General features: G+C 39.9%; 1 protein-coding gene across 9 annotated transcripts in view; it reads left to right on the top strand.

Moving 5' to 3' along the window:
* znf217 (zinc finger protein 217) overlaps nucleotides 1-20729 on the top strand; it is a 76729-nt gene that overhangs the window by 20802 nt on the left and 35198 nt on the right. For 8 of the 9 annotated variants that reach the window (XM_043710229.1, XM_043710226.1, XM_043710234.1 and 5 more), the window contains one exon: nucleotides 18602-20470. In XM_043710229.1, the coding sequence (XP_043566164.1) occupies nucleotides 18754-20470 (1717 nt within the window). In that variant the 5' untranslated portion in view covers nucleotides 18602-18753. The remainder of the gene's footprint in view (nucleotides 1-18601; nucleotides 20471-20729) is intronic. The other variant, XM_043710233.1, reaches the window with a different exon arrangement.

Genomic DNA, 20729 nt, shown 5'->3' with positions numbered 1-20729 from the left:
GTTTTTCAGACTGGAGGCCTGTGACCAGTGGAATGCCACAAGGATCAGTGCTGGGCCCTCTACTTTTTGTCATTTACATAAATGATTTGGATGCAAGCATAAGAGGTACAGTTAGTAAGTTTGCAGATGACACCAAAATTGGAGGTGTAGTGGACAGCGAAGGGGGTTACCTCAGATTACAACAGGATCTGGACCAGATGGGCCAATGGGCTGAGAAGTGGCAGATGGAGTTTAATTCAGATAAATGCGAGGTGCTGCATTTTGGGAAAGCAAATCTTAGCAGGATTTATATGCTTAATGGTAAGGTCCTAGGGAGTGTTGCTGAACAAAGAGACCTTGGAGTGCAGGTTCATAGCTCCTTGAAAGTGGAGTCACTGGTAGATAGGATAGTGGAGAAGGTGTTTGGTATGCTTTCCTTTACTGGTCAGAGTATTGAGTACAGGAGTTGGGAGGTCATGTTGCGGATGTACAGGACTTTGGTTCGGCCACTGTTGGAATATTGCATGCAATTCTGGTCTCCTTCCTATCGGAAAGATGTTGTGATACGTAAAAGGGTTCAGAAAAGATTCACAAGGATGTTGCCAGGGTTGGAGGATCTGAGCTATAGGGAGAGGCTGAACATGCTATGGCTGTTTTCCCTGGAGTGTTGGAGGCTGAGTGGTGACCTTATAGAGGTTTACCAAATTATGAGGGGCATGCATAGGATAAATAGACAAAGTCTTTTCTCTATGGTCGGGGAGTCCAGAACTAGAGGTTTCGGGTGAGAGGGGAAAGATATATCTTTCAATTCTAAGGGACAACTTTTTCAGCAGAGGGTGGTACGTGTATGGAATGAGCTGCCAGAGGATGTGGTGGAGGCTGGTACAGTTGCAACATTTGAGAGGCATTTGGATGGGTATATGAATAGGAAGGGTTTGGAGAGATATGGGCCAAATGCTGGCAGGTGGGACTAGATTGGGTTGCGATATCTGGTCAGCATGGACAGGTTGGACCGAAGGGTCTGTTTCCATGCTGTACATCTCTATGACTCTAAATGGGTCATCCTTTATTTGGAAACTGAGCTGAGTTCTAGAATCTCTCAACAGTAAACATCTTTTCTTCTTGTACATCTGATCAAGCACTCTTAGTATTTTCTATTTCAGTCATGTCATCACTCCCAACATATGGAAGCATAGACAGTCAAATCTTTCCTCCTGAGACAACCTATCCATTCGAGGAATTCGTCTAGTAAACCTTCCAAATGTTTCCCACATATTTATCCTTTCCTTAAGGAGACCAGTACTGTATACTGTACACTATTTGATCTCATCAATGCCTTGTATAGTTGAAGCATAATTCCTACTTGTGTATTCAATTTGTTTTGCAATAAAGTTATTTACTTTACTTGCATAGTAACTTTCTATGATTCATGCATGAGGCCACCCATATTGCACACTCAGCTCTGCAATCTCTGACCATTTTGATCATTAGTAGGAATAAGAAAAAGAAGAATTTTCATGTTTCCCCATATTATGCTCCATTTGCCTCATCTTTACCACTCATTTAACCTGGCAATGTTGCTTTGTAGCCTCCTTTTAATCCTTTTTTTAAAAACTTCAATTTTTATCCATCCTCTTTGTTGTCAAACTTTTAGTAACCATAGCAAAAAGCTGAAAGAACTGCAGATGTTGGAAATCTTGAAACAAAATCAGAAAGTGCTGGAACATCTCAGCAGGTCTGGTAGCATCTGTGGAGTGAACGCTGAGTTAATGTTTCTGGTACAGTGACCCTTCCTCAGACCAGATGGTAACTAGGAAAAAAGATGATTTTTATGTCGAAGATAAGGTGAAGGCGAAGGGGTGGAGCCAATTCAGCATCCACTCTGGTCAGCATCTCTGTCTCAGGCTTGCTGTAATGCTCCAGAGAAGCAGTGCAAGCTGGAAGAACAGCACATCCTTTTCCACTTGGGAGCCATGAAACCTTCTGGAGTTAATATTGAGTTGAACAATTTTAAGGCTTGCTCACCTTCCTTTCCACCCCACACCCACACATTAGGCCTTGTCATCACATAGCCCATTGTCAGCTAATGGTCCCCATTCGCAGCTCGTGATTGTCCTCGGCTGGTCTCTGTACGCACTTGTTGTGTCTGTCCAACTGTTTCTGTCTTTGTCTCTATCTCCATCTATTGTTCGCACGTGCATGCACACGCACAAGCATATGCACACATCCTTTTCCTAGATGCCATCAATTCTAAGGAGAAAGTGAGGACTGGAGATCAGAGCTGAAAAATGTGTTGCTGGAAAAGTGCAGCAGGTCAGGCAGCATCCAAGGAGCAGGAGAATCGACGTTTCGTGCATAAGCCATTCTTCTTGATCTCCTGCTCCTTGGATGCTGCCTGACCTGCTGCACTTTTCCAGCAATACATTTTTCAGCACCATCAATTCTAAGGAAGGGCCACTGGTCCTAAAGTGTTAACTCTGCTTTCTCTCCATAGATGCAGCCAGACCTGCTGAGATTTTCCAGCAGTTTTTGTTTTGCAACCATACTTTTGGTCCTTTCAAGTCATTATGTATAAAGGTTAAGTAATATTTTAGTATTTTCATTTCATGAGCTAATTGGGATATATTGATGTAAACTATTTCAACTTACAAGGATGATGTTTTCATTATTTTTGAGAAAGCTTGTTAAAACCAAGCTAAGCTTTTTATTTAGGGAAAATGGGATTTCACTTAGCTGCACTTTTCAGGAACACAGCGAGAACCATAGCCTTATATGTGGACTTAGTGTAATAACAGACTGTCAGTTCAGATACTTAAATTTGGTTACAGAGTGCTTTGGTATCTAAACACAATTCTCCCACTATATAAGTAATTACAAGCTGGGTATGTCCTTTGATACTTAAATGTTTGTGTATCTTTTGACTATCTTAAGATCATTATGTTTACTGTTTAGAAGCATCAAATTATCAGTTGATTGGCTGCTTCTGAAATGAATGTTGGCGTATTATTGAGCCATGTAAGTGCTCAGTATACTCCAATAAACAATTGTTTTTTGTGTAGCTTTGAGGAAAATACAAGAGTTTGAATCTGAAGACGTTGAGGTATTTTACTTATTTCCAAGCAAACTTTTGAGTAAAAATTATCACTTGCACCCAGTATCTTCTGTGGTAGCCCCTACACTTCACAGAATGCCTTGAGGACAATTAGGATGGGCAGAAAATGCTGACATAGTCAGTGCCCATAAATGAATAATTGGCAATTATAAATTGACTGCCTTTGAAATGAGCAGCTTACAAAAATATGAAACCAGAGGGTGCCCTTGGGGGTTGCATTTGATGTGTAAAATGGTCAGTCTTTGTCCTTTTCTATCTCTCAGCCATCTCTTCCCTTGGGGGCCCCCCCCCCATCCCAGAACCACAACCATCCTTCCCCTGTACTCCATTTTCATGTAATATAGAATAATCGGTGTGTTAAGAAAAGCATGTTGCTATAGGCAGAATGACTGTTCTGTAAAAATAGATGCTAATGTTACCCATAGAGTTACTGGCATGCTTGACGTGGACCACTGCATTACACATGTCATGATGTGGAATTGAAGACCTGGTTCACTTATAATTATACATTTATATAATGTTAGCTCATTCAAAATTGTTGCAAGGACTATACCAATAGAATAATTCAAAATTTTATTACCGCAGTACTGGCAATCTGTCACTTGAGGGCATATCACTTGCATAAAAGTCATAATTTCATTTGTTCTAATGGAAGTTGGTGCCTCAAAATATTTAGTTTTCCAAAAGAATTCAAAGAAATGCCTAGTCTTGAAACTTGTCGTCGGTCATTTCTTCGAATTGACAATAAAGGTCAGCACTCTGAATTCCTAGAGAATACGCATTTACCAATTATTCCTAATTAGTGTCTGTCTTCTCTGGCATTACGTTTTGAAGTGGTTTTTGAACAAGAACTAGTGTTGAATGCGAACAGATTTAAATGGCTTTCATACAAATGTTTGACTGCAGCACTGAAAGATCGATCATTAACCTATATTACTTGACAGTTTGTCACCTAAATGTTTATTTTTGCAAATAGTGAAAGGCTAAATTGGAATTTCTTTGGGCTTTTATATGGGATGCAGTGACCCCCATGGACATCTTTTGGGGACTTTAAGTCAGTGTTTTGATGTAATTTCAGTTTAATTCCTTTTCGCACACCTCTAAATAAGAGCATAAGATATCTTCTGCTGAGGAAGGTATTTTGAAACATTTTTCCAAATCTGTGATGGAAAGGTTTTTTTTTTCTGTATCTGTACGATGCAAAGTTGATTTGCAGCAGGCACAATTCTAACTGTTTTCTTGTAGATTCTATGCATCTGGTAAATGATAGACTCTAATGAATGTTGTAATACTCACATACCCTGGGAAACAAGCTGGCTAACTGCTTAAAACACCTGTAGGCTTGACCACTATAGCTTTATGTTTGTGATGGTACAAACATTTGAAGTATTGAATTTGAATTTGTTCGGAACTTTTGTTAGATTTGTGACGGTATTGTTTACAGATTACAGCAAAAGTACAAGTTTTGAGATATTTTGAAGCAGTGTAATGGAGAAAGATATGTTTTAGCAGAATTAAATTCCAGAACCAAGAAGTAATATTACAGCAAAAATGTATACCTGTGAAGGTGAGGCATTGTTATCACCTGGAAAAGGCAACCTGAAAACAGCAGAAAGCAATGCATAGTGGTATTGTCCAGCATTAGTTGATGTGGTGTGGTAATTTGTTTTGTTTCTGATTAATACTGTTCTTAGCTCTTCATTTCAAATGTATTTAGCAAACTTGATTTTCAAGCTGTCTAACATCAGTTTGAAACAAATTTAATGAAACCGGCTCTAGTGTTTTCTCAATTAAATCAATGTCTATTTAACAAATTTTGTCTTTGGTGCTTCTTGTAATTGACTTTCGTGAGCTTGGTATGGCTCTACTCATGTGGTTTTGGCATCAGCTATTTTGCATGGCAATACCATTCCTACATCCCATTGTAGGTGATGGAAAAATAGTCTCCAATTTCCATTATGAATCCAGTAGCCCCAGATGAGTGAATGTGGATGTCAGATGAAGAGAATCCTATTTCACTGTAATGCTCCTTGTGTCATGGAGGTTAACATCTAAGGTTACATGAGCCAAGGTGTTGAGAAGATCAACAAAAATTAGAGAAAAAGTAATTTTTGAGTAAAACTTATTCCTGAATGATATGCTGGAACTGACAACTGGAAGCAGCAGATTCAAACCGCTATAAATGCCGGAGGAAAGATCACAGAAGTGCTTCACAAGAGGCTCCCAAGCACTGAGGATGTCACCTAGACAGGGGACGAAACGTCTGCAACACAAATTCCCAGCTCGGCGAACAGAACCACAACAACGAGCACCCGAGCTACAAATCTTCTCACAGACTTTGGCTTTCATTATTGACATAGCTGTACAAGCAGGCAAATGTAGTGGTGCATTTCTATGCACTGAGCTCAAGTACTTTGTTTATCACTATAACAGTGAGCCAGAGTTTTGCTTCTCTTTGTGATTGAGTCTCCTATCACTCTGGCAAGCGCTTGTTCTAGTCAGTTTGAATAATTCACATTCACCATATTTTGGTATTGACAATAATAACATGACTAGTTAAATGATCAATTGTGCTATTCTTTCCAGTTACTAGAATGTTAGTCTCTTAAAGTTTTCAATCTCTTAGTCGACCATAAGGCCCTTCTGTGGTCTGAGATGACTGGCTAATCTGAGGATTACACCATCTCTGGTGAGAGGGTGTAACTTTCATGGTAATCTTGAATGGTTCAGGAATTGAACCCATGCTATATTGTCATCACTCTACACTACACGCCACAACAACTGTCCAGCCATTTGAGTTAACAGACTCTCTTTCTCCTTAATGAGATTATTTTTAAACAGTTTCGTATGACAATTGGCATGTCATTAGATTGTCTAGCCAGTTTTAATTGTAAACAATAATCAAAAATGTCTCTTTGCAAACTACAGTTGAAATTGAGAGTTCACATATTGTAGGATAACTAGCAAAGCTGTTGTAGTTTATGTACTATGTTAAGTAATAATGGTAGTACAGTTCATTTTAGACCGTTAGAGAGAAGGATGCACTGTAGTGGTAATTTCACTGGGCCAGTAATGCAGTGCCCCAGGCTAATGTTGAGGACATGACTTTGAATTCCATCTTGAAAGATGGTGAAATTGGAATTCCAACTAGATTTTGAAAAATGCAAAAACCAGTCTAATGATTAATATGTTAACACTTTTAAAAAAATCTTCTGGTTCACTGTCCTTTTTAGGGGTGGAAGTCTGCTATCCTTCTCTGTTCAAGTTGATCTCTAACTCCACACGCACACCATGTTATTTGAGAATTACCTGCCTGCTGAAATGGCAAGTCACTTGAGCTATGATAGATGTGACTGCAGTGGTTCACGAAGATAACTTGCCAGCACCATCTTGTCTAGGGCAAGTCGGGATGTTCAATAAGAAAAACAGTCCCTCTGACTCAAGGATGCCTTGCTTGCTAGGCTGGTTTGATAAGCCATCTCAATGTGCAATTTCCAGTCTCTGCACGGTAGGTAGTGCTTCAAACATCCAGGTTGATAAGGAGGTGGCTCGAGAAATAGTGGATGTGTTGGTAATCCTTTTCCAATGTTCTATAGGTTCCAGATCAATTCCTGCAGATCGGAGGGTAGCTAATGTCCAACTTTTCAAGAAAAGAAGAAGAGAGAAAACAGGAAATTATAGACTGGTTAGCCTGGCATCAGTGGTGGGAAAGATGCTGGGGTCAATTATAAAAGATGAAATTATGACTAATTTGGATCACAGTAACAGAATAAGTCAGAGTCAGCATGGATTTACAAAGGGGAAATCATGCTTGACTTCTGGAATTTTTTGAGGATGTAACTATGAAGATGGACGAGGGAGAGCCAGTGGATGTAGTGTATCTGGGCTTTTATAAAGCCTTTGATAAAGACTCATATCAGAGATTAGTGAGCAAAATTAGGGCACATGGTATTGGGGGCAAAATACTGACTTGGATTGAAAATTGGCTGGCTGACAGGAAGCAAAGAGTAGGGATAAATGGATCCCTTTCAGAATGGCAGGTGATGACCAGTGGGGTACCACAAGGCTTGATGCTGGGACCACAACTGTTTACAATATACATTTAATGATATAGATGAAGGCATTAAAAGTAATATTAGCAAATTTGCTGATGACTCAAAGCTGGGTGAAGTGTGAGAAGGTTGTTATGAGAATACAGGGTGACTTGGACAGGCTAGGTGAGTGGACGGATGCATAGCACATACAGTTTAATGTGGATAAATGTGTGGTTATCCACTTTGGAAAGAATAGGAAGGCAGATTGCTATCTAATTGGAGTCAAGTTTGGTAAAAGGCAAGTACAACGAGATCTAGGTATTCTTGTACATCAGTCAATGAAAGCAAGCATCCAGGTACAGCAGGCGGTGAAGAAAGCTAATGGCATGCTGGCCTTCATAAGAGCAGTTGAGTAAAGGAACAAAGAGGTCCTTCTGCAGCTATACAAGGCCCTGGTGAGACCGCACCTGGAGTATTGTGCGCAGTTTTGGTCTCCAAATTTGAGGAAGGACAGTCTGGCTATTGAGAGAGTGCAGCATAGGTTCACTAGGTTAATTCCGGGATTGGTGGGACTATTATATGCTGAAAGATTGAAGCGACTGGGCTTGTATACACTTGAGTTTAGAAGGGTGCGAGGGGATATGATTGAGATGTATAAGATTATTAAAAGATTGGGCACTCTGGAGGTAGGAAGCATGTTTCCACTGATGGGTGAGTCCAGAACCAGAGGACACAGTTTAAAAATAAGGTATAGGCCATTTAGATTAGAATAGAAGAGAAACTTCTTCGCCCAGTTAGTGGTGGATATATGGTATACTCTACCCCAGAAGGCAGTGGAGGCCCAGTCTCTGGATACTTTCAAGAAAGAAATTAATAGAATTCTTAAAATGGAATCAAGGGTTATAGGGATAAGGCAGGAACAGGATACTGATTGAGGATGATCAACCATGATCATAATGAATGGTTGTGCTGGCTCGAAGGGCTGAATGGCCTACTCCTGCACCTATTGTCCCTTAGTAGCAGAATTCCTAAGTTGAGGAGTTGCATAGGATTCTGGTGTCTGGCATATAAACAACAAGCTAAACTCCTTTTGAGTGACTAGTGTCTCAATGCTGAACCTTTTGGTTTGGTATTCATGCAGTAATCAAACAGCTCAGTCACTGCTTTCAGTACATAAGGGTGAATGAGGGCATGGTCGACCTAACTACTAATCCTTAGTTTTCATCTTTTAATGATTAACTTGGATTTTTATTGTTACTACTTGCACTCCACACAATTTCTTGATCTTTATCATTTGATTTCTGTGCATGGACTTAGCTGGTGTAGATTAATGCATTATTTGATTTTTTTTTTTCAATTTTTTTAAACTTCTAATGAATCTCATTCTCAAACTCAATTTTTTTAAAATAAGGCAACTGATCCAGAGCCATAAGATTGGTGTATTTTTGATAGTTCTGACGTTTTCTACTTTATTTTGCTTCCATTGCTCTAGTTTAATTATTTTAAATACATTTTCATACTCTTGAAAGTAATTCAAAATGGAGATTGGGGCTGGAGTATTGATGGAATTTTCCCTATCTCTGTAGTGCATAAGAATTTCATTATGATATGTACTCTTTGATCTCTACACCATATGTTCAATCTAAATAGGAAATACAGTAAATGTTGTCATTTTTCTTTCAAATACCTGACGTCCAATGATAAATGAGACATTTGTCTGACTGAATCTGCATATTACAGGTAGGAGGCATTAAGTTTGATTATTAGGGTATTTATTCATGCAGCCTAGCTCAGTGGTTAGGACTGCTGCCTCACAGTGCCAGGGATCTGGGTTCAATTCCACCCTCTGGCAACTGTCTGTCTGCAGTTTGCACATTCCTCCCATGTCTGCGTGGGTTTCCTCCAAGTGCTCCACTTACTTCCCACAATCCAAAGACTGAGCTATAGGGAGAGGTTGAATAGGCTGGGGCTGTTTTCCCTGGAGCATGGAAGCTGAGGGGTGACCTTCTTATAGAAGGTTATAAAATCATGAGGAGGATAGATTGTCTATTTATCCTAAGTTTCTCTCCTGGGGTGGGGGAAGTCCAGAACTAGAGCGCACAGGTTTACGGTGAGGGGAGAGGTGTAAATGGGAGCTAAGGGGCAACTTTTTCACACAGAGGGTGGTACACGTATGGAACGTGCTGCCAGAGGAAGTGGTGGAGGCTGGTACAATTGCAACATTCAAAGGGCATTTTGGATGGGTATATGAATAGGAACGGTTTGGAGGGATATGGGTGGGGTGCTGGCAGGTGGGACTAGATTGTGTTTTGGATATGTGGTCGGCATGGACGAGTTGGGCTGAAGGATCTGTTTCCATACTGTACATTATATATAAACTCAATGTGCAAGCTAAGTAGGTTGGCTATGGGAAATGCAGGATTACGGGAACAGAACAGGAGGGTGGCTGTAAGTGAGATCCTTTTCGGAAGATCGGTGAGGGTTTGATGGGCCGAATGGCCTGCTTCCCCATTGTTGGGATTCTATGATTCTTAATTCTCTGCACAAGAATGGTACAGCCCAATAGAAATGACTAGCTGTATTGGGCAGCACAGTGGCACAGTGGTTAGCATTGCTGCCTCACAGCGCCTGAGACCCAGGTTCAATTCCCGACTGACTGTGTGGAGTTTGCACATTTTCCCTGTGTCTGCGTGGGTTTCCTCCCACAGTCCAAAGATGTGCAGGTCAGGTGAATTGGCCATGCTAAATTGCCTGTAGTGTTAGGTAAGGGGTAAATGTAGGGGTATGGATGGGTTGCGCTTCGGCGGGTCGGTGTGACACTTTTTTTCTGACCACGAACATTCACCATCAAATAGAAGTAAAATGTCTTTGCCATTCAAATGTTTTAAAAAAAAAAATTGTCTTTCTCAAAAGTTTTTGGAATTCTGGTACAGGCGCTACCTTGATTAGTCCAAAATATGATTTTCCGTATCTGGATTCCCAGTGAACCACACGCACAACACTGTACTATAGACTAAAGAAAAATCTCCCCCTCAAACTGGGTACTATATGTTTATAGTACCATCCATAAAGTACGTTGGTGTTGCACATGAATTTGAATTTGTTAGTGATATTGCACTAGTTAATAGAATGCAGTAATCCCATCTGTAATCATTGTGCATATGCTTTCTCTAAGATCGTTAAAGAAAGTGTAGTCAATACTGTTCCCCTGATTATAAATTAATGTTTTCAGTGTTGGAGCATTTACAAAAATAATAGTTTGCTCATTTAAAACATCCCAGTAGAATATCCTTTGATTTTTCCAATTTAAAGCAGGTGAATACTTTAGAGTTTTTTTCTTCTCTTCTCCCCTGTAGGTTTTATTTAGGGAAATGCTGACCTGTAATATATATTGCTGCCGAATGTTACTGATTTCAAAATTGTAAATAAAACTGAACTCTGCTTGTCCAGCTGTAGTAATTGCTGCTCAAAAATGGTGTTTCAGCTGCTTTTACAATTAACCGTGGAGGTTGTATTTCAAATAACATTTGGATTTTGACATGTGGATTCTTCACAGCTAGTGGCAACCCATGTCTAAGCTTGTCTGATTTTTAAATCCTACCTATTGGAAACACTGGGTCTCTCCAGTGAACCTTTATAGGTTTAGCTGGGGCTTGGGTGCAGTACTGCAAGTCTGTCACACTTGAGGGAAGTTGATAATGTTAATCTTTTGCCGCACATAATAGCATTTGGAAAGATTCCTCAAGTTAATATTGTCATCTTTAACGTGTCCTGATCAGATTGTACTGAAATTTTACATAATCAAAATACTACGTATGCATGCATCAAGATGTTGAATGGTAAATTAGGTGATGAAGACGGAGAAAGCCAAAGAATCTGTTGCAGGGAATTTATGGTGCTTGTGCTAATACAAATAATGAATTAAATGCTCACACCCAAATATTGCAATTAATAATGGCTTTTAGAGCATTGAATTGGTTTTTGCATTGAAGAAAGGCTTGCATTTATGTAGAACTTTGCATGACCGTTCAAGTACTTTTGAAATGTAATCACTTCAAATCAAACTGTTAATGTCAGGCTTCCAAACCAGAAGGGACTGCTTCAGATCATGGTGTAGTTGTCAATTCATATCAACGTGGAAGCAAAGCATTGCAGAAGTAGGAAATCTGAAATAAGAACAAAAAATGTTGCTGAATATTTTCAGCATTGGTGTTGAGCCAGAGTTAACACTATTTCACACTGACGGATCATCAATCTGAAATGTTAACTCCTGTTTCACCACACATGCTGCCTGACCTGAACGCTTCCAGCATTTTTCTGTTTTCATATCAATGTATCATGCCTATCAACGTACAGATGAGAAAAGAGAGAACCAATTTCAATCCAATGAAAACCATTTTGACGGGATTTTCGAGTTTTAGCTTTTTAGACAGGGTACTAAAAACCGTACGTGGCAGTGTTTTATGTAATATTGACTGGTTTTCAGGCTGCTGGAAAAGCTTGCTCATTTCTGCATTAGCAATGGTATGGAATAATATACAGTGGGATTGAATGTAAAGCCTTATTTAGTATTTTGGTAGACGTTCTTTCTTTAAACAAGATGCAAAATATATAGCTCAACAGAGGGACAGTGACTTATTTTGAAACTAAGTATAGGACCAGTATGTTGCAACAAAATAATAATGGACTGTGTAATAAACTTGGCACAACTGCAGGTACCACCTGCTGCACAAAGCACTTTGTGTGTAGCTAGCTTCCAACAGTACCAGCATAAATAAATCCATGATGTGTCATTAAAGAAATACTACTCCAGTCAGTCTTTCTGTCTCATGCTCTCTTTTGACTCTACTGTAATCACTTTTCCACTGCAGAGACATATAGTGTTTGTGTGTGTGTGTACGCACGCCTGGCTTGAGTTCTTAACAGAGTAGGGAATGTTGTATGTGTAATATTTGAAGCTTTGGTTTGCAATACGTAAAACTTTACTTCAAAGATTCTTTAGGGTCCTGAAAACAGGTATTTGCAACAACACCAGGCTATTTTACCATCCAGGGCAAAGCAGCCAGCTTGATATGTCATCTCATCCACCACCTTCAGCATTGACAGAGGCAGCAGTATGCGCTTCTAAACTTTAATTGCTAGTCAAGCCTCCTTCAACAGTATCTTCTCAACCTGTGTACTCTACATGTTCATGAGCAGCAGATGTCTGGGAATGTTACCACCTGCAAGTTCCCCTTCCTCTTTGATGTCAGCATCAAAGATCTGAAATGTCTTTTTCTTTTAATTTAAAATATAATTGGACATGAGGACAATATTGTAGTCAACTTTCTTTGGGTTATTTATCTAAGTCAACGTGGTAGAATTTTAAAAAATGCAGATTCAAATTGGGATGCATCGTTCTGTACACCACTTGAACTAGAAAGTATAATTTTATATTGTTGATGTAAACTGTGATTAAAACTTGGGGAAACCTAGTAAGAAAAGTAAGTGTGTTTTTAATGGTGAAGCTAGCATTTATAAAAGGTTGTAAACTTCTAAAATAGTTTGTCATGTTAACACACTTCCTTTGATTTAACTGTCATTATTTCAAGTTGGGCAGAGAATCACCGCCTGTCTAATACTAGCAGTCAGTCTCCAAGCAGAAGTTTGTAAAGAATTTGAAACTGACGATTTGTAAATAGTATTTTGTGTTTTTAATCTCATTCTGGCTTTTCTCTTTGATTTTTGACCCCACAGCTATTCACAGTAACTGGAGAAACCAGTGTTTTTTTTTTGTAATTTAGAATAGTAATCAAATGTGGTTAGGTTACAACATTTCTGACGAATATAAAAGGCTTTCATTTCTTTCAAGAGTCTTTCACAATTGCTGGATATTCAAAATCATTTTACAGCTAATGAAGTACTTTTTTGAAGTATGGTCATGGTTGTAATATCTCAACAACAGTGAATCTAACCATCATCCCTTGAAATGCAATAACATTACCACTGCTGGACCCCCCCACTATCAGCATCTTGGGAGGTTAGCATTGGTCAGAAGCAGAAACCAAGTACCACATAAATAATGTGGCTGGAAGAGCAGGTCAGAGGCTGGGAATTCTATCATTCTTCTCTTGTCTTCCTGATAACTGTCTTCCATTTCAAAGGCGCACAGGAGTGTGATGTAAAGCTCTCCACTTGTCTGGATGTGTGCAGCTCCTCCAACAACAACACCAGGCTCTTTTACCATCCAGGGCAAAGCAGCCAGCTTGATATGTCATCTCATCCACCGCCTTCAGCATTGACAGAGGCAGCAGTACGTGCTATCTACACTTCAGTTGTTAGTCAAGCCTCCTTCAACAGTATCTTCTCAACCTGTTTTCTCTGCATGTTCAAGAGCACCAGATGTCCGGGAACGTTACCACCTGCAAGTCCCCCTCCAAGTTATATGCCCTGTCCTGATTTAGAATTCAATTGTTCCTTTTGTCACTACATTAAAATTTTGGCAATCTATTCCTAACTTTGGCTATACAACCTATATCACATGAACTGCAGCAGATTGAGAAGGTGGCTTGCCATCACCATTTTGAGCAAATAGAATTGGTTATTAAACACTGGTAGTATACCAATGATTCACACGTTCTGTGAACTGGAGGTATAATGGACAGAAGAAGTTTACCTCAGTACAACAGGATCTGAATTAGATGGGCTAATGGGCTGAGGAGTGGCAGATGGAATTTAATTCAGATTAATGTGAGGTGCTGCATTTTGGAAAGGCAAATCAGGGCGCAACTTATACACTTAATGGTAAGATCCTGGGGAGTGTTGCTGAACCAAGAGACCTTGGAGTGCAGGTTCATAGCTTCTTGAAGGTAGAGTCACAGGTAGACAGGATAGTGAAGAAGGTGTTTGATATGCTTTCCTTTATTAGTCAGTGCATAGAGTTTAGGAGTTGGGAGGTCGTATTTTGGCTGTACAGGATATGGGTTCGGCCACTTTTGAAATACAGTGTGCAATTCTGATCTCCCTCCAATAGGAAGGATGTTGTGAAACTTGAAAGGGTTCAGAAAAGATTAATAAGGATGTTGCCAGGGTTGGAGGGTTTGAGGTACAGGGAGAGGCTGAATATATTGGGGCTGTTTTCCCTAGAGCATCGGAGGCTGAGGGGTGACCTTCATAGAGGGTTATAAAATCATGAGGTGTACGGATATGGGAAATAGAAAAGGTATTTCCCTGGGGTGGGGGAGTCCAGAACTAAAGGGCATAGGTTTAAGGTTCAATGGAGCAAAGTTTGGAAGGGTCCTAAGGGCAACATTTTCAAGCAGAGGGTGGTGTGTGAATGGAATGAGCTGCCAAAGGAAGTGGTGGAGGCTAGTACAGTTACAACATTTGTAAAAAGGCACCAGGATGGGTATATGAATAGGTAGGGTTTACAGGAATATGGGCCAAGTGCTGGCAAATGCAACAAGATTAGTTTAGGTTATCTGGTGGGCATGGGCAAGTTGGTCCCAAGGATCTTTTTCCTTGCTGTACATCTTTCTAACTCTTATAAAATAAACACACCTCTTGCAATGATCAGTGCAGTTAGGATTTGATCTGTTTTATGATAACTGAGAGATAATTGGTTGTGACGTTGGAGAGAATTTCCAAGCTTCTCTTCAAAAACAGTGCCACAAAATATTGTATATGCACCTAATAAAGCAGACCGCTTTGGTTTAACGTTTTTGTCTGCAGGATAATACCTCCAAGTGGATCAGAGCTGCACTAATGTTTCAATTTTGATTTTTGTGTTCAGGTCCTGGTATGAATTTTAACCCTAATGAACTTTTGTGATTCGTAGGCTGGGGTGTTACCAGTGAAGCCACAGCTGACGCCACCAGATTGCACATTGTTTTCTATTTGTTGCTAATATTTGTAAAGTATAAGTAATTTTGATCAGGCAACCAATGATCTATACCTATCATTCATGGAGACAAAGAAAATTTATGAACTCTCTTATACTACTTTAGAAACAAGGATGGAATAGCAGAAGAGGGATTCCAAGACAGTTGTTTGTGTGGAAGAAGGAAGCCAAGTTTTTATCCTTGTTCTGTCCTTCTAGACTTGTGTGGTTTTAGCAGAAAACATACGCATATATTCCCTGTTAACCACTCCAATCTGAGCCCCTGAGACTTGAGTGGGCATGGGGTGGAGTAGTGCAATTTGAGGAATAATTGGGATGGGAGATGAATTTTGCCAAGAGCAAAATTATCAAAGTTGGAAGAGAGAGAGATCAAATAAGCAGCTGTAAGGATGTTGTGGCAAGTGGTGAGTTCAAGGCTAAGTGGTGTTGTAAGCTGTATGACGTTTTGTTTTCTTCCTTGAAGAACTCATCCAGGAAGTGGTTGTCAGTCTTGTTTCAGTCATGATCATTGAGAAAGAATCCTTTAACAATTAGTGCCCAACCCTACATGTAGGTAGATCCTGAGCTACTTTTTGTTGTGTTCAATAAAATAAATTTGGCACAAATATTTTTAGGCCCTTTTACATCAAGGAGTAATCACTAACAGTTTCGTCTTTTACTGAACGAAGCTGACACTTTTCTTTGTATCTTCAAAATGTATGCAATACTCTTTTTTTTGTTTGTTCTACTCTTTGTTGTATTAAATGGATTATTATCACTGCCAGAGTATTTACAATTCCCTGATCATTTTTATGTTGTATACAGTTAATGATAGCATATTGGCAGTGACAGGATTGTTTTAAAATTTAGAGTCACTGAATAGCCATTTCACAGTGACCGGAGAAATTAAGTTGGGAGTTAAACATGAGAAAAAAATGAATACTGAAAATCTGTTCAATCCAAACTAATGAACTTGGGTGTAGAGTTTTAATACTGTGCCACCATGTGGCAGCAAATTTTTTGGGGGGAAATGCACATGGCTGGGCATTGTTTTTAAGACCAGGAGGGGGGAAAAAATACGCTCTGGAAGTTGGGGTTCTTTTGTGATCTTTCATTTTGTGATCTTTCTGTCCATTGTTGAGAATGCCATCTCCACGTTCACCCAATGTTTATTACATAGTTATAGATATGTACGGCATGGAAACAGACCCTTCAGTCCAACCTGTCCATGCCGACAAGATATCCCAACCCAATCTAGTCCCACCTCCCAGCACCCAGCCCATATCCCTCCAAAATCTTTGCATTCATATACCCATCGAAATGCCTCTTAAATGTTGCAATTGTACCAGCCTCCAGCACATCCTCTGGCAGCTCATTCCATACACGTACCACCCTCTGCGTGAAAACGTTGCACCTTATGTCTCTTTTTTTTATATCTTTCCCCTCTCACCCTAAACCTAGCCCCTGTAGTTCTGGGCTCCCTGACCCCAGGGAAAAGACTTTGCCTATTTACCCTATCCATGCCCCTCCATGATTTTGTAAACCTCTATAAGGTCACCCCTCAGCCTGTTCAGCCTCTTTCTATAGCTCAAATCCTCCAACCCTGGCAACATCCTTGTAGATCTTTTCTGAACCCTTTCAAGTTTCACAACATCTTTGAGATAGAAAGGAGACCAGTATTGCATGCAATATTCCAACAAATGTCCTGTACAGCTGCAACATGACCTCCCAACTCCTGTACTCAATACTCTGACCAATAAAGGAAAGCATACCAATAGTCAAGAAAGTAAAGTTAGTGAAGATCAATGTTCTTGTTCCCCTTTTTGCAGTATTTTTGCCCAGCAATTGTCTGTGGGATTGCAAAGGGGTTGCGAAACGGAGTCTTGTCTTTGAATAACCTGCAGAGAAACAAAGTGCATGGAGTATGCAATAGGTTTATGTAGCTTCTATAGGCATTTGTACTAGAACATTGATTAGAAATGGCACAGTAACCAGACAGGGATCTTAGGGGATTAGGCAATAGCATGGTGGTCAGTTCATTGCATTAATAATCCAGAGCACCAAACTAATGGGGACAGGCCTACAAATCCCACATGGAAGATAACGAAATCTGAATACCATAAACATCTGAAATTAAAAGCTGGCCTAATGCTAACCATGTCTAAATTGTTATTTATTGAACTAGATTTTGTTTGATGAACTACCAGCCTTTTTAAGGAAGAAAATCTTTAATCGGTCGAGCTGATACGTGACTCCAGACCCCTTGCAAAGAGTGGCTCTGAAGTAGCTCAGCACAGGCATTTAAGAGTACTGTTTGTCCAGAGGGTGACAAATACAGGCTTTGTCAGTGCCCACATTCTACACAAGGCTAAAGTTGTGAAATCCCTAAATAGGATAGGTAACTATGCATCTCCTTACCAGGAGAAAATGAGGACTGCACGGAGTTAAATTGAAGACTTTAAATCAGCAAATCAGAATCTGAGCAAGGTAGTGCAAATTGAGCATATTTATTTCAATATCAATCATGTGAGAAATGAAAGAGCAAGTGAGAAAGGTGGTGCGAAGGGGATTTTCTTTTTAACATCTCCAACAATAATTTAATCCTCAAGTATTGGACTTCCTGTCTCAGACTCCATTCTCCAGATTCCCTGTCTGAGATTGGATGTAACCTGGAAGGTGTGTCTCAGGACCCCTTAAGGCCATGACACCTGATGATTATTTTGAAATCGCATGGGACCTTTTAATGTTAAAAGGCCTGATGTTTTTCTGTTGCCCACAACCCTCCTTTTGAAATCTAGCCACTGGGCTCAAGATCAAAATGTTGTGCCAGAAATGTGTGATTCCCTGGATGTTTACTCTGAAAATGTTACACTCTTAATAGCTGGTCATAACTCTGATTAGCCAGAACAACTGAAATGAGGAGCAGGGGGATTCCTGATTGTTAGGTGAAAGTGAGGACTGCACATGCTGGAGATTAGAGTCAAGTGTGGGGTGCTGGAAAAGCACAGCAGGTTAGGCGGCATCTAAGGCGCTGGAGAATTGACGTTTCAGGAAAAAGCCCTTCTTCAGGATCTCTGATGCCTAGGAGAGGGATGGAGTTTTCAGTCAAGATGGAAAATTCTCGTAGATAATAAGAACCGTGATGTCAGTTCTGATCAAGTTTTAACTTAGAGCAACTAAGCATAAATAGGATTTCCACTTGAATGCCAGTGAGCACTGAGGTTCCCCATTATTTCTAATGTAAAATCCAGTCCGATGAGTCCAAAGGAAAATAGAGATAGACACCCAGCTCTCCAATTTTAGCAGAAACAAATGTGTATAGAAATGACTGTTAACTCCGTTTCAAACTGGACGGTTTTCAAACAGCCTGTCAAAGAGCAGCTTCCTTTTTGGATTGTTGATTTCTTATTGTTCTTTATATTCCTGATATTTGCTTTGCAGTGTAAAGCAGTTATACATGTTTGTGTTAAGTATCTTATGAACTGAAGCTATTTTTCTATTCATAACTATTTTTAGCACCAGAGCATAATACTTAACTATTTTTTTGTTGTTTAATATTAATGGGCTAAATGGTGACAATTTTAATCTTATTTTGAATGTTGTGTATTCTGCTTTCAGCAACTGCATCCCCTGCATCTGTTAAGTACAAGGATAGAAGAAAAGCAAGCTTTTGACATTGAAATTGAAATTCTAAAGCTTTATTTGTCTCAAATAATGTGTTAAGAACAAAACTACGAGACCATCAAGAAAGAACATCTGAGGAAGAGCTTATGCCTTGGTTTACTGATAAACACACACATGAATTTGTGATGAAGTCTACTGGGAGTACCTTAACGAAAACATCTGAAGACGTCAGAGATGATATGAACTTAACACTTGATGAATTTTCGAACCCAAAAAAGTCTGTTGAACACCATTGCTCAATTTGTGACCAGTGTTTTCCTTTTGATAGTCTTTTAACTCAACATATGCACATGCATTCAAACGAAAAGCGTCAATTTTGTGATCGTAGAATTTCGCAGAAAGCAAATTTGAAAATTCATCTTCAAAAGCACAAAGAGCATTTGCAGCAGGGTAGAAAAACTGAAAGAAATAAGGCTGCTTTGTCTACAAGCTTTGAAATCCCAAGTGCTCTGTCTAGTAGAATCAGTCCTAATGACGTTGAAATGAATGATACTGATGTAAAGCCTATAAATGGTGTTGCTTTAACTCTGGATGCATTAGAAAAAAATATTGCAGTCCATGCTGAAGAACTTTCCCTTCTGCCTTGTATGTTTTGCAATAAAGGCTTTCAACACTCTGAAGAACTCCGTCACCATGTGGTAGTTCAGCACCGGCCCACCCTATGTGAGCCTGCAGTCCTTCGAGTGGAGGAGGGTTTGAGTCCTATGCTAGAGATGCACATTACAGCAAGTTCTCCAGAACAGGAGATTAATGATGAAAGTGAAGATGGTGAACTCAGCTGTAAAGTGTGTGGACTGTCCTGTGAGAGTGCTGTGAGTCTGGAAACTCACATGAGGAAGCACAAGGATTCATTTACCTATGGTTGTAATGTATGTGGCCGACGCTTTAAGGAGCCTTGGTTTTTGAAAAATCACATGCGAACACATTCAAGTAAAGCTAGGGGCAAATCTCAGCCGGATTCAGAAGGTCCTGCGACGATCAACAACGTTATTGTGCAGGAACCATTTTCTGGCCATGTTGTATCTCCTTATAAAATGTGCATGGTCTGTGGCTTTCTCTTCCCCAGTAAAGACAATTTGAAGGAGCATAGTAAAGTTCACAACAAAGACATGCCTGATGATGATAGAATGGATGACTATTGCTTAAATCAGGAAATTGTAGTACCACAGGAGGCATTCCTGCAAATGCTACAACTACGTCCCCACTTAGCACAAAATTGCAAACCTGTGAAACTTGGAAAATGGATACCTGAACTTGATCCCTTTAATACGTACCAGGCCTGGCAGCTGGCCACCAAGGGAAAGGTGGCAGTTGGTCGAGAAAATGTGAAAGATCCAGGGCAAATAGCAAACTCTGAGAATGAAGAGGAGCCCTCGGACAAAGAGGAATCTAGTGAACATTGGACCTCCGATAAAGGCAATCATGGTGCTACTGTGGAGAACCTTGACAAGACTAAAATCAAAAGCAGCAGTTTATGTCAGAGTGGACCACCCACTGTGGGTGACATTGACGTTGACCCAAAATTGACCCAGAATAAAACTAAACCGACCAACTGTACAATGTGTGGTAAGATTTTTAGAACCTACCATCAGTTAGTGCTGCACTCCAGAGTACACAGGAAAGGCAGGAAAAGTGTAGAGAACCCTCCAAATTCAGTTGATAGCAGTGAAGCTGGCACTCAATCTGTTGATTCGGTTAAAACAATTGAAGACCATAGTCCAGAAACGGACAAACCTGAGGAGGGCTCTGAAGAGGGATCAGAAGATGGAGCACTGGGAGAAGGACCTTCATCAGGTAGGACAGGTATACAGTTATTGGGATGTCTTCTCAAATTTCTTGCAAATTCTCATTTTTCAACATTTGAACGTCCTGTTGAGCACCCCTGCCACCCTTTTCTTTTTCTTTTGCTTTGGATAAGAATCTATGCTAACTTCTGACAGTATCTCACTGAGAGAATATAAATTTTGGATATATCACAGGATATTTAGTAACATTTCACAAACTTGAGTTATCTTCCTTTGTTCTGTATTGTTTAAAGTTATATCTCGAGGAAATAGATTTC

The sequence above is a fragment of the Chiloscyllium plagiosum genome, chromosome 20 (genome assembly GCF_004010195.1).
Source record: "Chiloscyllium plagiosum isolate BGI_BamShark_2017 chromosome 20, ASM401019v2, whole genome shotgun sequence".
Taxonomy (NCBI): domain Eukaryota; kingdom Metazoa; phylum Chordata; class Chondrichthyes; order Orectolobiformes; family Hemiscylliidae; genus Chiloscyllium; species Chiloscyllium plagiosum.
Note: the sequence above shows the minus strand (reverse complement) of the source record. Positions and strands in the feature narration are given on the sequence as shown.